This window comes from Podarcis filfolensis, assembly GCF_964270895.1.
Source record: "Podarcis filfolensis genome assembly, chromosome: 14".
Taxonomy (NCBI): domain Eukaryota; kingdom Metazoa; phylum Chordata; class Lepidosauria; order Squamata; family Lacertidae; genus Podarcis; species Podarcis filfolensis.
In genome coordinates this window covers 42,187,363-42,204,099 of record NC_139616.1, presented here as the reverse complement: position 1 = coordinate 42,204,099, position 16,737 = coordinate 42,187,363, and the positions used below count along the sequence as shown (strand labels likewise).

At 42.3% G+C, this 16,737-nt stretch overlaps 1 protein-coding gene across 1 annotated transcript; it reads left to right on the top strand.

Annotated features, from left to right (window-relative positions):
• Positions 1-7: 7 nt before the first annotated feature.
• PMS2 (PMS1 homolog 2, mismatch repair system component) lies at positions 8-15,446 on the top strand. The gene is made up of 15 exons (XM_083585041.1): positions 8-260; positions 630-769; positions 1,052-1,138; positions 2,560-2,662; positions 2,900-3,083; positions 4,324-4,491; positions 4,882-4,979; positions 6,086-6,185; positions 6,425-6,509; positions 7,297-7,449; positions 8,314-9,181; positions 9,750-9,917; positions 11,464-11,564; positions 13,953-14,122; positions 14,323-15,446. Exons 1-15 carry the CDS (start codon positions 241-243, stop codon positions 14,464-14,466), a joined length of 2,589 nt encoding a protein of 862 aa, XP_083441167.1. The 5' UTR covers positions 8-240; the 3' UTR covers positions 14,467-15,446.
• The last annotated feature ends 1,291 nt before the right edge of the window (positions 15,447-16,737 follow it).

Below are 16,737 nucleotides of genomic sequence, written 5' to 3'. Positions count from 1 at the left end.
AAGAATTCTGGGAGCTGTAGTTTGTTCAGGCCCAGCGCGAAGTGAGCTGCTTTGGGTTGCCTCTTCCGAGAGGGACGTTCTGAGTGAGGCGCTGCTTAGACCCTCGTGCTTGCTCTTGATTCATCCCCCTGTGATGAACGGGGTGTTGTCGTTTTCATATTGCATTTTGGACATTTGACAAAAAATAACTTCAGCGCCGCCGAGGAAGAACGAGAAAAACAGCAGCCCCGAAGCAACGCCATGGAGCTGGCTCTTTCTAGGTAAGCGCGCGACAAGGTTGCAGCTTCTTTTGCATTGGCTGTGGTTGCTTTTCTATGTCGCTTTTCATTCACATGACTCCCGAAGCGGCATGCATGCAAACAATAAATAGCAACCACGTGAGTAAAATATAATAATAGAGCAGTACAAATGCAGCACAAATTGTATAAAGTAATTGGCCAACCGTTAGCAAAGCGATTGCAATCTATAAAAACCTGCGGGATTAGTTTAGCCAGTCGAGCGTGAGACTCTTCATTTCAAGGTTAATAATGATCTGACTTACGAGTCTCAAATCCGGCCGTTCGGATTATTTCAACCAATTTTTGGGCTCGAAAGCCAATTCTGTGTTTTTTTGTGTGTGTTTTTTTTAGGGACCAGCCTTCTAAAGCTATCAAACCAATAGACCAGAAATCTGTCCATCGCATTTGTTCAGGACAGGTGGTGCTGAATCTGTGTACTGCGGTGAAAGAACTGGTGGAAAATAGCATAGATGCTGGTGCTACTAGCGTTGGTAAGCTTACTGTCAAGTGAGCGTGTTTAGCAATCTTATTAGCATGTTGCTTATGTTGGTGTTTGCACGTGCATGTCTGCAAACTGGCAGCTTTTACAAATGGAAAAGAGAACAGAAGTACCATAATAAAAAACCATGTTCGACTAAGAGTGCCCTGGCATACATTTTGAACCTTAAAAAGGACAATGTCTAGAAATCCCTTCACTGCTGTAAACCTATATGTGGCAAAATGTGGTGATGCTTTGTAATTGTTATGTGACAAATATTCTTTATAATTCGTAGAAGTGAAACTTAAAGATTATGGAGCAGACCTTATTGAAGTTTCTGATAACGGTTGTGGTGTAGAAGAAGAGAACTTCGCAGGCTTGAGTAAGCTTTGTTTCATGCCTCGTTTTCTATATGCAAATCTGTGAAATCAGTTTGGTTAAGAGAAGCTATTAATATAATCTCAGAACCAGTTTTACTTTCCAGTTTCATGCTGATGGCGAAATGCAAAAAACATCCAGGTCATGCCACATACACAGCAAAGCTGCATTTTAAAAACCATTTACTTTAGCAGCAGTACTTGTCATCCTTAGAAATATTTGTTTAATGACTATATATCTCACCCTTGAAATAAAACTTTTCAAGTCTTCTATATAATGTAGCAAGTGAGTTGAGAGCCACAGATGATTAGGTTTGACCTCAACAGAACAGAGAGTTCGGTGGAGTGTATCTTTTATGTGAATTGTGGGGTAGCAGTTGGATTGGGGGGAAGTAGCGGAAAGGAAATTGTCTCCACTACTTCCTGTCCCTCCTCATTGCTTTTGCTAGCAAAGTCACTTAAGAGTCTAGCAAGAAAAGAAATCTTGATAGCACTTTACTGAACAAAAATGAACAAAAATAGTGTATGTAATGTTGAGAGGAAGAAACGGAGAGGTTTTGTCTTTCTTTATTCAGGCCTTGTACTCAGTACAGAAACGTTAAACCAGATATATGGAAGAAAAACTCCCCCAGAACTCACAGCCAATCAAGGCACATGCTGCCTCCGCCTCCACTTGCTCAACTGACTGACAGCAGAATTAACTCTTAAGATGCAAACTGAATGAGCCCTACAATTGCAGTTATAACAGTTTCCTTGACTAGGTTTTTGAGTAAAGACAGTTTTGTCTTTTGACACTGCCACTCCGGGTGATGAGAGAAGTCTGGGCTTCTCACCAGTGTTGATGAGTGGGACGTTGGTTGACTGGGAAGAAGAAGACATGATTTCTGAGTGGCTTGAGAATTGGCAGTGTCGTCAGGGAATATTTTTGGGCAGAAGTCCAAGGTCCACTCAAAAGAAAAAACAGGAGGGTCCTCAAGCAGAGCAGGGATGGCTTACCACATTTTGAAATAATGCATGTTGCCATCTTTAAAGAAGAGGCAGGGCATACAAGTCCATTAACTCCAGAGTCTAAAATTAGGTAATCTCAAACCAGGTGTGGCATATCTTTGGCCCTACAGATGTTGTTGAACTACAACTCCCATCAGCCCCAGCAAGCATAGTCAATGGCTAGAGGTGATGGGGGTTGTAGTTCAAGTTCCCTGCAAATGTTTTAGACTCTGGACTTGATGGTCTTATGGAACTTACTGCACCACTGTGGGGAATACTATGTTATTTGAAAACCAATAATTAAACATACGCCAAACCACATCACGGATATAAAGCAATAAAGCCTTGGATCAGTTGTTTTAATTATTTTATGCTAGGTAATATTATACAAAATACAGCTGAATGTCTACTTGTTTTATCTTACCATTTATTTTTCCAGCTCTGAAACACTATACTTCTAAGATACAAGACTTTTCTGACCTTACACGTGTTGAAACGTTTGGCTTTCGAGGTGAAGCTCTGAGTTCCCTGTGTGCATTGAGGTAGGATTCCTCTCTGCTTAAGTGCAGAGCTCTAGCCAGAGCAGTTGGTACATCTTATACCATAGTCCTTTCCCATTCCCATTCTCAAAGTATCTTTGAGCAGAATGGGAGCCCAAGTTTAAAAGAAGCAAGTTTTTACAATTTAAAATTGTTGGCATTAAATGCGGGGTGGGTTTTGTTTTTTAACTCCTGGAAGCTTTTGTTCCCCTGTAGCATTTATTTGTTCTTTTCCTCCAGTGAAGTTTCCATCATTACTTGTCACAAATCTGCAAAGGTTGGCACACGCTTGGTATTTGACCACAGTGGGAAAATCACTCTGAGGACCCCCTGCCCACGACAACAGGGGACGACTGTCAGTGTGCAGCAGTTATTTTATACCTTGCCGGTACGACATAAAGAATTTCAGCGCAACATTAAGAAGGTAGGAGCAGCTTACTAGTAACGTTGTTTTTAAGAATGAATGTAAGAGATCCTAACGAAGGCAAGGGCCATTGGAGGGAGTGAATAAAGGTGTTCCTTTACCAGATGGTAAAGTCAGATGGGACGGATCCAAAAATAAGCAAGAAACTAGTTCTGAGTAGACACCTTCCTTCCTTCACAGATATGCCTAGTAGATGAAAAATAAATAAATGTTGATCATTATCATTTTTATTATTACACTTGTTAGTCGTTTTTCTCAGAGTGACCCAAAGCAACTTACGTTAAAACCAATTAAGAACCTCCAATAAAAAAACTAAAAACACAGCTATGCAGATAAAAGGCAGGACTTACAGATGCCACCACACTAAAAGAGGCCAAAAGCCTGGGTAAAGAGAAGAGGCTTTGCCTGGTAATGGCAATAGTAGTAACTATTTTTAGTTTATATAGTGCTTTAGTGTTCAATGTACTTCACATGTGCTTATAGTGTGGCAAACCCTAAAACAATGCTTTAAGGTAGGTCAGTACTACAGTGGTGCCTCGCAAGACGAAAAGAATCCGTTCCGCGAGTCTCTTCGTCTTGCGGTTTTTTCGTCTTGCGAAGCAAGCCCATTAGCGGCTTAGCGGCTTAGCGCTATTAGCGGCTTAGCGGATCAGCTGATAAGCGGCTTAGCGGATCAGCTGATAAGCGGCTTAGCGGATCAGCTGATAAGCGGCTTAGCGATCAGCTGTTTAGCGGCTTAGCGGATCAGCTGATAAGCAGCTTAGCGGCTTGGGAAAAAGGGGGGGGGGGAGGAAAAAAACCCCGCAGCAACTCGAAAGACATTTTCGTCTTGCGAAGCAAGCCCATAGGAAATTCGTTTTGCGAAGCACCTCCAAAACGGAAAACCCTTTCGTCTAGCGGGTTTTCCGTCTTGCGAGGCATTCGTCTTGCGGGGCACCACTGTATTCTCCATGTTGCAGTTGTAGGCCAGAGATTGAGAATATGATAGCCTTAGACAAGTTATCTCGCAAGCTCATGACAGATGCAGGTTTAAGTGGGAGACGTAGTCTTTTAACCACTTCTATTCATCAGCCCTCATTATTGTGTTGTTATAGTCTAAGTGATGAGGTAGGATAATAAGCCATGAATTAAAAGGTGTTTTGAAGTGGGAGGGAAATGGCAGTGATCATACATAGTCTGTGTAAGCATGCTTCATTATGTAGTCACTGAAAAATCATCATTATCTCTTTGTTTTTGCCAGGAGTATGCAAAAATGGTTCACGTGTTACAAGCATACTGTATCATTTCAACAGGAGTTCGTATAAACTGCACCAATCAGGTTGGCCAAGGGAAGAAGCAAGCTTTGCTGTGCACCAGTGGGAGCTCAAACTTAAAAGAAAACATTGGAGCAATATTTGGACAAAAGCAGGTATTGCTGTTATTATTATCCGTATTGTTACAACTACTAGTCGTACGGTTGTTGCTACTGCTGCTACTGCTACTGCAGTGAACTAATGCAACGGGTACTTCTACTCCTGCACAGTTAATGCTTTGTACAGTTAAAGTTGTCCTAGTGACATTGGGTGGTGGTGCTGTGCTTTGAAGCCCAGAATATTGGGCCTTCAAAGAGCAGCATGGAGCTGTTTGAAAGCCCATTGACAGCAGCCTGTTCCTTAAACCTCCAAAAACCAGAGGCTTAAAGAGAAGCGTGGGGCTGTTTACAGTTTCCAAGCAGCCCTGTGCTGGTATATGAACCTTTGGTTTTTGGGCAGTGGCTGGGAAGGAGAAGCGAGTTCCATCAACTACCACTTATTTCCAGGTGCAGAGCTTGGTTCCTTTCGTTCAGCTACCCCCTAGTGATGCTGTCTGTGAAGAGTACGGCCTGAATGTTTCTGATATGCCAGCCAATTTTTATACGTAAGTAGAAGATTGTACGTACCTCACTGTCTATGCAGCTTCCCTATGTTTAATTGGCTTAGGCTGCAAATCCTAAATCCCTCCTTACATGAGGGTAATGCCCACTGAATTCAGTGGGACCTCTGAGTAGATATGTTTAGGATCGCGGCCTTAACCATTCAGCGCTACAATTTTAAGGTGTGTCAGTCACGTCTATTAGTCTTCCTTGCCACCTGGAACCAATTGAGGAGACTGCATGAAAATTGTTGCGTTCTCATTTTAAGCATTTAGGGCAAAGATATGCAGTGGTACCTCGGGTTAAGTACTTAATTCGTTCCGGAGGTCCGTTCTTAACCTGAAGCACCACTTTAGCTAATGGGGCCTCCGGCTGCTGCTGCCACGCCGCCGGAGCACGGTTTCTATTCTCATCCTGAAGCAAAGTTCTTAACCCGAGGTACTATTTCTGGGTTAGCGGAGTCTGTAACCTGAAGCGTATGTAACCTGAAGCGTATGTAACCTGAGGTACCACTGTACTAAATTAGGCTTAAGTGAAATGAGTCCCACAAGCTTCCTAGTCGAAGTTCTGGGTTCTCTGACAGTTGTACCAGCTGTGTTGGGCATGTCAAGATATTCAGCTTGGAATAGTCATTCCCCACAGTTCAAGGGCAGCTGAATAATAGAAAAGGAATAAATATTGTAATCCGTTTATCTTTCATATTTAAGGATGTGTGGATAGTTATTTTCTGGATATGGGTAGATCTGCTGTGACAAAGTTTAAAACTTTTGAAGAAGGACCCAGGAATTAAAAACTCATCTTTTATTTTATTTTTTAAAAGCCAGTGTACCTAGCATAAGTGCTTAGCTTCCTCACTCGTTCAGCAGTGAGTGAGAAGTTTGCTGGAGGTTGCCCTTTCCCAGGATGAAAGTCCATTGAGAAGTGGTGACAGATTTGTTGGTGTGTGAGTCTGTGGTAGCTAGGCAACCCCACAAACCTCAGCTTTAGTCTTTTTGAAAGAAAGAAAGAAAGAAAGAAAGAAAGAAAGAAAGAAAGAAAGATGTGTCAAATTGCACAGCTTCTATGCTTTTCTTCTTTGGAACCATATCCTTGACATATTTACTTTGATCAGTATCACAGGCTTTGTTTCCCGTTGTGATCATGGTGTTGGGAGAAGTACCACAGACAGGCAGTTCTTCTTTATCAACCAGAGACCCTGTGATGCAGGCAAGGTATGGCTCTCTCTCACAGCATGCACAATGCCTTCGTTCTTCACTTTTACAGCCTTCAAGCTGTAGTTTATCTTTCCACCCACTGTGTCATGGAAGTGGCGCAACATTACTGTATTTTAATATTTGGTTGGAAGCCGCCCAGAGTGGCTGGGGAAGCCCAGCCAGATGGGCAGGGTATAAATAATAAATTATTATTATTATTATATTATTATGTCTGCAACACCTTCTTTTCTGGACAGGTTTCCAAAGTTGTGAATGAAGTGTACCACATGTACAACAGACACCAGTATCCGTTTGTGGCTCTTAATATATGTGCAAATTCCGGTGAGTCACACACATTTCTCTAGGAAAAACTTGAAAGAGTAAGTATGTTTATGTGTGCGGTTGTTGTTTAGCAGTTGGGATAAACATCCTGATTCTTCGTCATTCGGTTGGCAGTAAATCTCAATTCCAATACTCATAAGCCAGGTTGCCACCAGGCCATTTTTTTAAAAAAAGAGCTTGGTTTTCTTCTTTCCTTTTAATAGAGGTTTGATAGGCAGAAATCAACAAGTGAAGCTTTCCATGATATGCTGCTAGACTACCTGCTGCCGATAAAAAGCAGCAAGAAATCTAGTTCAAAAGCTGATAACCCTACTTCAAGCAAATGTGTGCTGCTTTTTCAGATTATGATGTATATTGATACGTAATCTCTACACTCTGAAGTGCATTAGTCTTAAAATTTACCCTGTGGTTAGAAATCTTCTAAACAGGGGTGAAGTGCCTGAATTTGCTTGTTCACTGCTAACAAACTACAATACGAAGCCATGGTTTGTTGTTTACTAATGAGCTTTAGTTTGTTTTAACTAGAGCTTGGAGGTGCATATTCACCTAACACCCTTCCTTAATCATGGTTTGTTTGTCCACCCAGATGCTCACCAAATTGCAAAGGCAGGAGGCAAAAAGTTGCTAGAAGTTTTTGGAGAGACAAGGCATAGTTCACTTGTTTTTTGTCTGCAGGACAGCTTTCGGTTAATTCGTTTGTTAAACATGCCATGGCTTGGTTTAAGAAAACCATGACTAAATGTTACATGTGAACCAAGCCAATATCATTTTATGTCTTTGTTTTTAGAATGTGTTGACATCAATGTGACACCCGACAAAAGGCAAATAATGTTGCAGGAAGAGAAATTTCTATTGGCGACTCTAAAGACTTCAATGTTGGGGATGTTTGGCAGTGATGTTAACAAACTCATCGTCAACCATACATTGCCAGATACTAAAGGTAGGAATGACACCAGCCATTTAAACCAACTCCCTTTCTAAGTGGATAATTTTGCTTTTTTAAAAGTGCATTGTTAATGGGCTGGTTCAACTGATTGTGTTCGGCTACACACAGTGCTTATTTCCTCAAATGTCAGCCCAGCTGTATTCCCTGGGGCTTGGGGCAATCACTTCCGCTTAGAATTGTGGCCTCGTTTAGTTAGAAAAACTCAGGCACAGTTTTAATGTGATTTCCTGCAGTGCCTTGCATTACGGACAAGGCATCAGGTATCAATGATTTCTGTCTGCTGTTGTGAAATGGAGCTTGGCATTTTCACAAGATGGGTCCCAAATTGGCCTGCTAAGCTGTTTTCCCTGAATCACATCTGCTTGCTCCAAACTTGATGTGTTATGGGCCAAGTAGAGAAGTGGCAGGTGATGCACAATCTGGAGCCTTAAAGTACACTCCCAATTGTTGTCAGCGTCAATTGATGGTGACTGCAAGCCTGCTGGATTTGCTGCAAGACCAAGTTCCCAATGGGAAACTCCACTGCACAGCTGATCAGTGGGGACTTCAAGCCTCACTTGACTTGGATTTCCTTTTGTAGCATAGCTTGCCGCACTACAAAGAAAAATTTCATCACCCAATGTCATTGTGAAGCCAGATGATTGACAATTGAGCGGGCCTCCATCCAACTGTCAGAGTGATCCACTGTGGTTGGGGGGGGTGTCTAGGATTCAGCTGGCTGGCCAGGTCCATTTCCCCACCCCTGCTCTCGTTGTTCTTTCTCTGGAGCCTTGAGTTCTCTATTGGGGCCTTGATTCATTCCTGTGGGTTGATTTTTAAATTGCAATTTAAAACTCTCCTCTCTTCACCCTTTCTTAGGAAATTTCACAGCGCTTCAAGAAGAGGCAGAAAGCCCTGCCTTGGAAACTTCACGTGGCTCTTCCTCTCAGAATCTGAGCGCAAAAGAAAAAACAGCAATCACTCTTGCCAAACTTAGGGAATCATTTTCTCTCCACCAAGTGAAAAAGGCCCGTTTTCATGGTGTTGAAAATGCCAGGCATCAACAAAGTTCCTCTGGGCAGAAAGAACTTCCGGCATTTTTTAGCATTTTGGATTCTCCAAATAAGAAGACTGGCTGCAGCAAAGAGGCAGAGTGTGGAAGAGAGGAGGATCCAAGTACATTCATGCTTTGGGGCAAAAAACTCAAGAAATCGGCAGAAGATAGAGATTCTGGTTGTGGGAGCACCTCAGCAGAATCGGAAGTGGATTTAAGCACGCCAGAAAATGGTAGCTGTTCCAGCTGTGAAAATGCAATTGGCTCACCTCTTGAAGATTTCCCTATTTTCAGAGAAGTTCAAAGTGGCAGTCTTGAGACGAGGGGAGATTTCTGGGGAGCTGAATGCAAATTGAACCAAAGCAAAGAGAGCCAATTATCCCAGCAGGCAGGCAGTTCACCCCCCAAAATGAAACGTTTTAAGATGAGCCAGCCTCTTTCTCAGGTGGCCACTCCGTCAAAGACTGAGAATGACTGGGGTTCTTCAGTCCTATCGCAGTACGACGTACCTGTAGAACTGGAGAAGAAAACCGTACCGTTGGAGTTTTCTCTGAGCGCACTGATGGGCAGAGTACAGAAGCTAAGCCAGGAACAGGAGAAGAAAGAAGCAGCGCTAAAATTCAGAAAATTCAGGGCAAAAATTAGCCCAGGAGAAAATAAAACAGCAGAAGACGAATTAAGAAAAGAAATAAGGTATTTGACCGTGCCTTTTAAATTCCTCCGTTGGCAAAGCAATGGTATCTGTTTGACTTGTAAGTAATTGGGATGGTACATCTGGAATATTTGCAGTGACCATGAAATCCTCACTGTAGAGTAGGTGAAACTTTGCTTTGCTTTGCACCGTGAGACACAGCTTTCCATCTTAGGCTCCCATGCAAAATTCTTCCCGGGCTCCCATATACTCTGCTTGAGGGACAGCTGGGCAATGCTGCTTACACATCTGTCCTTGACCATGAGGTGACAGAGAGAGCTTTTCACAACTCACTGTGATGCTCACTGTAACTTTCTGGAGCGAGTTGCTAGTCTTTTAGGCAGCTGGCCACAAGATCCAGAAAAAACTGCAGACAAACGTTGGCTCCCTCAGCCGGTAAAGCAAGATGAGTGCTGCAACCCCAGAGTCGTTTGCAACTGAACTTAATTGTCAGGGGTCCTTTACCTTTTTAGGGAACTTAAAGGGCTGCTAGTTCCCCTGGCCTAAATTGTAAACACATAACCATTTTTAACCTGCTCATTTTTCTCCCCATCCTTTCCCTATATACAGGAAAGAGATGTTTGCTCAAATGGACATAATCGGCCAGTTCAATTTAGGGTTTATAATAGCCAAGCTGAACTCGGACCTCTTCATCATTGACCAACATGCTTCAGATGAGAAGTACAACTTTGAGATGTTGCAAGAGCACACTGTTCTGCAGGGGCAGAAGCTGATCACGTAAGTGTCCCAAGACGAGCAGCCGGCCGCTCAGTGCAGTCACTGAAGGCCCTACCGTTGGTACCAGTTTCGTTGCTTTTTTATTGCGTGGTAGAGCTTCCTTGGGAGTTGCTCTGGGTGTTCAGTGAGCAGAAGAGTGGGGTAGAAATACTAAGTACTAGCTGAATGGCAGGGATTGGATAAACATATTTTTAGCTTGTGACTGTTTAAAGCAGCACATACTTGGGATGGAATGAGCTACAGCTAACAAAGGTAACAAACCCTTTGAATGCAAGCTGATTTAAGCTGGGTGTGTGTGTGTATGTTAGGGCTCATAAAAGGGTTCTTTATGGGAGTCCCTGGGGCTCTTTTTCCTCCCGCCTCACTTTTTAAAGCCTTTGTTTGTGCTTTACTTTGCTTATAGGGTGTCTGGGTCCACTGCCAAGTACTTTGCAAGTTGAGGCACCAGCAGCCCTCCATCTTAATTTCTCAGGGGTAATCTATAAATTAGCATATGGAAATATGTCCCATGAACCTGTGTCCTGAGCCCCTTAGGTGAGGCACCCCCAAACTCAGCCCTCCAGATGTTTTGGGACTACAACTCCCATCATCCCCAGCTAACAGGACCAGTGGTCAGGGATGATGGGAATTGTAGTCCCAAAACATCTGGAGGGCCGAGTTTGGGGATGCCTGCCTTAGGTACTTAGCAGTCGGTCTAGAATTGAAAATTGGCCACAGGTTATGGTGGGTTTTACAGCATTTTAAATACTTTTTAAAAAGAAGTTTAGCTGTCCTTGTATTCAAAGTTCTTATGAATGCTAAGATTAATGTGAGGATGGTCTTTTGATACATTTGAGATTAGGCTTGGCTTACTCAACCCCCTTTCCCCCTCTGAACTTCATAAAAAAGAAGAGGGAAAAAATAGAGTAGTAAAAAGCATTTCATTGGATGTATATTAAAATATCTCCATCTGATCTTTGGAGGAGCTTTTGGATCCCATCTGCTTTATTCATTTAAAGCAGACTGCAGTGGTACCTTGGGTTACATACGCTTCAGGTTACATACGCTTCAGGTTACAGACTCCGCTAACCCAGAAATAGTACCTCGGGTTAAGAACTTTGCTTCAGGATGAGAACAGAAATCATGCTCCAGCGGCGCAGCAGCAGCAGGAGGCCCCATTAGCTAAAGTGGTGCTTCAGGTTAAGAACAGTTTCAGGTTAAGAACGGACCTCCGGAATGAATTAAGTACTTAACCTGAGGTACCACTGTATACCATTTAAGGAGAGTCATGGCTTTCCCTAAACAGTTGTGGAAACTGTAGTTTAAGAGCTACAATTCCCAGTGTGGTTTAACAAGCCCTCTTCAGGGAAGTCTGGGATTGGTTGGTGGGGAACAGGGGTCTCCCCACAATTCCCAGCACCCTTAAACTACAGTATCCAAGTGGCATGAGACTGCTTTAAATGTATCAGGTGGGGCCTAACTTTTGCCAGAATGTATCAAGATAAACACTAACTTGTCACACTAACTTCACACCCTATTCTTTTTTCAATGTCTCCCATTATTTCAGGCCTCAGAATCTTAACTTAACGGCTGTAAGCGAAAGCATTTTAATGGAAAACCTGGAAATTTTCAGAAAAAATGGATTTGATTTTGTTATTGATGAAGATGGTGAGTTTCCGCCTAAATGGGATGCTAATATCTAGGGTACAAAGTCTGCCCAAGTGGTGGTTGCTGTCTCTTTCTCTCCGACACCACTGAAAAGCAGCAGCAGTGTATAGTATGCAACAATCGTTTGCATAGGTCCTTGGGAGTAATCTCCATCCAGCTATGTGGCATGTAGGTAGGGATTGCTTTGGACTGCATTGGTTCAACTTGTAGAACACATTGAGCTTTTTTCACCCAGCTGAAATGCAGGCAATCTTGCAAAGGTAGTGTCACCACTTACACCGCTACCATGAAGTCAGGAACCCCATCAAAGGAAAGGAAAGACGTATCTAGCCTCTGCTTCATTCTTCCTTTTCTGACTTCCTCCAGTGTAAATGAAACTTCAAAATCTTGTTTGCTTTCACTTGCCAGAGCAAGAAAAGTCTGTGAGTTATGGTTCTCCGGCAAATGTCATTGCTCCTGCCCTGAAAAAAAGCCCGGGAGCTACACCACACTTCTGGAAATTCCTTGGTCTTACTTTCATCAGCTTTACATCCTAATAAAAATTATTCTTTATCTTAGCAATGCCTTGGGGTTTTCTTCTCACAGACTTTATGCAGTAAATATACAAAGGAACCAAGTAGGTGGGCCCAGGGCTATGGTTCATCCCACAGTAGTGCTATTCATCCTGGTGAGCCGTTGTCAACCTGAACCTTATAGACCTTTCATGTTGCTATGGAATAAAGCAAGACTAGGGAAGCAGCTCCCATGTTGCTATAGTAATCGTCCGGAGTGCAACCTCTCCACTGTGATATTCATGCAGAGAAAGCAGGAAATGTTCTGCCTTGTGCTTTCTGTTTTTCACATCTCTCTTTACCGTCTGAATCAGTGCTTTGATGTTTAAAATGAACTTTAATATTGGGTTTTAAAATTGTAACCCACCTTGGGACCTCGTGGGGAATGGCTGGTAAGATATCTGTTAGTATTAACAGGTCCTACCTCCTACTCAGGGACGCGGGTGGCGCTGTGGGTTAAACCACAGAGCCTAGTTCGAATCCCCGCGATGGGGTGAGCTCCTGTTGCTCGGTCCCTGCTCCTGTCAACCTAGCAGTTCGAAAGCACATCAAAGTGCGAGTAGATAAATAGGTACCGCTCTGGCGGGAAGGTAAATGGCGTTTCCGTGCGCTGCTCTGGTTCACCAGAAGCGGCTTAGTCATGCTGGCCACATGGCCCGGAAGCTGTACGCCGGCTCCCTTGACCAATAAAGCAAGATGAGTGCCGCAACCCCAGAGTCGGCCACGACTGGACCTAATGGTCAGGGGTCCCTTTACCTTTACCTCCTACTCTCCTAAGAAGAGCCTGCTGGATCAGGCCAATGGCTCATCAGAGTCCACCATTCTGTTTTCACAGTGGCCAACCAGATGCCTATGGGAGGCCCGTAAGCAGGACCTGAGCATGAGAACACAAGTTCTAGCGTTGGGAGGCAGGGAGATATGCAGACTTGTGAAGGTGGGGCAGCGTTCATCTCTGGAGGCCTGGGGTGTGAAAGGTTCTATTTTGGACATGAGAGAGAGAGAGAGAGAGGAGAAAGGAGAGGAAGTGAAACAGTTGTGCTTCCTGTTTGTCCAGTATCGGTGTCGTGACCAAAGTTGCACCTAACTGCAGCAGGGCCCATGTGTTACAAATGCTCTTAATTCTTCATGCATCCGTTTTTCAGCTCTGCATTTTAAAAATTAGAAATTGTAACACAAAAGTAGAAATGATTAAATTTTAAAATTATTTTTGAGACACGCTCCATCTTTCAACAGCTGCCTTAATCAGGGTGTGTGTGTTATTGGGTCGTTGTTTCTATTTTGATCATATATGTGTGTGTGTGTGTATATATATATGTGTGTGTGTGTGTGTGTGTGTGTGTGTATATGTGTATATATATATATATATGCGTGTGTGTGTATATGTGTGTGTGTATATATATATATGTATATATATATATATATATATATATATGTGTGTGTGTGAGTGTGTGTGTAGATATATATATATATATATATATATATATATATAGTGGTTTTATATTTTGATTTTGTTCTGTGAACCGCCCTGAGACCTCTGGGTATAGGGCAGATTTAAATTCAATCAATCAATCAATCAATCAATCAGTCAGCAGCTTAATCACACACAGAGATGAAGATCTACATTTGCAGAGCAACATCAGATGCTCTTGCTGCATTAAGAGCAAACGATTTAAAAATCTAAATTTCAGGTTTTAGATTACAAGTGGGAATTTTTCATTTACTTTTGGCTTTTTTAAAATGCAAGCATGAAAAGTGTGGAGTAAACAATGTAAAAATTCCCCCTCCTATCCTTACAGTGATAAAAGGGCTATTAAATCATTCATTTAAAACCTTTCAGCTCCTGCTACCCAAAGAGTTAAACTCATTTCTTTACCTACAAGCAAAAACTGGACTTTTGGTCCACAAGATATAGAGGAGTTAATCTTCATGTTAAGCGACTGCCCTGGAGTGATGTGCAGGCCTTCCAGAGTAAGACAGATGTTCGCTTCTCGAGCATGTAGAAAGTCTGTAAGTATTAATCCGTTGCAGGTTTCATGTTTATTTCTTGCTTTTCTATTAAAATAACGCTCAAAGCTGCTTACTGGATAACGGGACATAAGAGGGGACTTCCTTTTTTAAGATTAAGGAAGTAAAGTATGTCAACCAAAAATAGATAATGGTAGTACTGACCCTCATGAGACTTTAAACATTTTATTTTTCATCTACAGGTGATGGTTGGAACAGCGCTTAATGCAAATGAGATGAAGAAACTCGTCACCCACATGGGTGAGATTGAGCACCCTTGGAATTGCCCACACGGAAGACCTACCATAAGGCATATAGCCAATCTAGATCTGATTTCACAAGAATAACAAACCTTTATGCACGTTCGTTAGGACATATTTAGCATTTATTCCATTGGTGGATGCTATTGAGACCTCTTTTATAGGATTGTGATTTATCACGAAAGTCTTTTTCTCCCTTTGCAGCACAAAAGATCAAGCTTACCATGTTGTTCAAGAAATAAACTACTAGATGGGCAAAGTGACTACGCTGATGCAACTAAGTGTGTGTAACTGAGGTTATAGCTGCTCATCCCTTGCATCTCCCACCATGCACCAAACCCCATGATCCTTGGATCTCTGCAAATGTTTTATCACGGCGCTGGCATAGATCCAGGGTGTCGCCCCTTATCCCTGCGCAGGTGAACTGTCATTAAGTCCTGCAACACCTCTCTCTTACTACCCTTTTAGAATGAAAAAGGCCGGAAGATCAAGCCAGCACCTGTTTCTATGGATTAAGGCTTGGTTTGAGTTATGTTACTGCCTTTGGTCTACATCAAACTACGTGTGAGACAGGGAGAAATTATGTATATTCAGGGTTTCCCCACCACGGCAGTTCCTTTTCACCTGCCCTGCAGGTGAACAAAAAGCGAAGGAGCACTTTGGGAGACTGAGATACTTTGTCCTATGCTCCAGACAATTGTCTTAAAATTATGGGACAGCAGGAGGCAATTTGTGGTGTTTCCCTTGGTGGTTATCCAGAGTAGTTCAACGCCTAATAATCTTGAGAACCCAAGAAACTGTTTTTTCTGCCCACTGGGTTGGGGCAGCTCTGCCCTGGTTGGTTAATCTATTACGGAATGACCTGCTGGTCATTTATATTAGTGTAGCTTCACTGCTAAAAACAGTTTCCTTTTATTAAATAACCTGTATATAGAAAGGATTTGTGTACATACGTTCTTACTATGGATGGCCTTTTGCTTTTATAGCACATTTATATTTAAAATATTTTTTAAAAAAACACAAATGAACGTTCTCCAGCTTTCTCATTAAATGATTTTCCTAAAGAATTTGTTGTGGTGTGTCTTCTGTATCTTTATTTACCCAGACACTTCAACCAGAAGCTGACCCTGGGGAAAATCTTGCCTTTTGTCTTATGGCACCTGCCCTTTGGAATTCCCTCCTGTTAAATGTTAGATGCTGTCTCTCTCCCTTTTCAGTGTCACCTCCCTCTTTCAGCAAGCCTTTCAAGCAGAGTCTGCATTTGTTGGGAGTTAATTTTAGATGTTCTAATTCATGGGTAGGCAAACTAAGGCCCAGGGGCCGGATCCAGCCCAATCGCCTTCTAAATCCGGCCTGTGGATGGTCCGGGAATCAGCGTGTTTCTACATGAGTAGAATGTGCCCTTTTATTTAAAATGCATCTCTTTGTCTTTTTTCTTTTTTTCTCTTTGTTGTTCGTTTGTATGTTTTTGTTCCTTCACTTTGTATGTTTTTGTTTTTTTTAAAAAAAAACTTAATAAAAAGAATTAAAAATAAAATAAAAAAAATAAAATGCATCTCTGGATTATTTGTGGGGCCCGCCTGGTGTTTTTACATGAGTAGAATGTGTGCTTTTATTTAAAATGCATCCTGGGTTATTTGTGGGGCATAGAAATTCATTCCCCCCCCAAAAAAAAATATAGTCCGCCCCCCCACAAGGTCTCAGGGACAGTGGACCGGCCCCCTGCTAAAAAAGTTTGCTGACCCCTGTTCTAATTGTTTTATTGCCTGAGTGTTTGCCACCTTTAGCTTCTTTGGGGTGGGATATAAATTTAATAAAAAGTATATGTGCGAACGGTTGAGCTTACCGGTAATTGAAATGCCAAAAGGAGGCTAGGGTAGCTAAATCTCAATTTATGAAGCAAGTAAGGCAAGACAGGAAATGCTATTCTTTGCCAGTGTGAATGAATAGAACATTATGAGATTAACTTGTGCTGGGGTAAGAAAATAATAAATCTTCAACTTGTACAGATTTCAGCTATCTGAAAAACAGCAGTGTGTAATTCACAAGTTTATAGTTTCACACACACCTCGAAAAGATTGGTCCACTGAAAGAGGTCTCCAGCTTTTTCTCAGGTACTAGTTACCGGAGCAGATACTGAAATTATATATAATCTCAAATGTATTATTCTGCACATTAACACTTGGCACCATGGCTTCCACTCAGGGAGCTTGTGGCCTTGGTAAATGCTTTAGGATGCCAACATTTTCTGGACTTCAGGGTTGCAGAGGGTGATAAGCATAGAGTGCAAGATACAATTTCCATCCCAATATCTCCAGAATACAGTGGTACCTCAGGTTACATACGCTTCAGGTTACA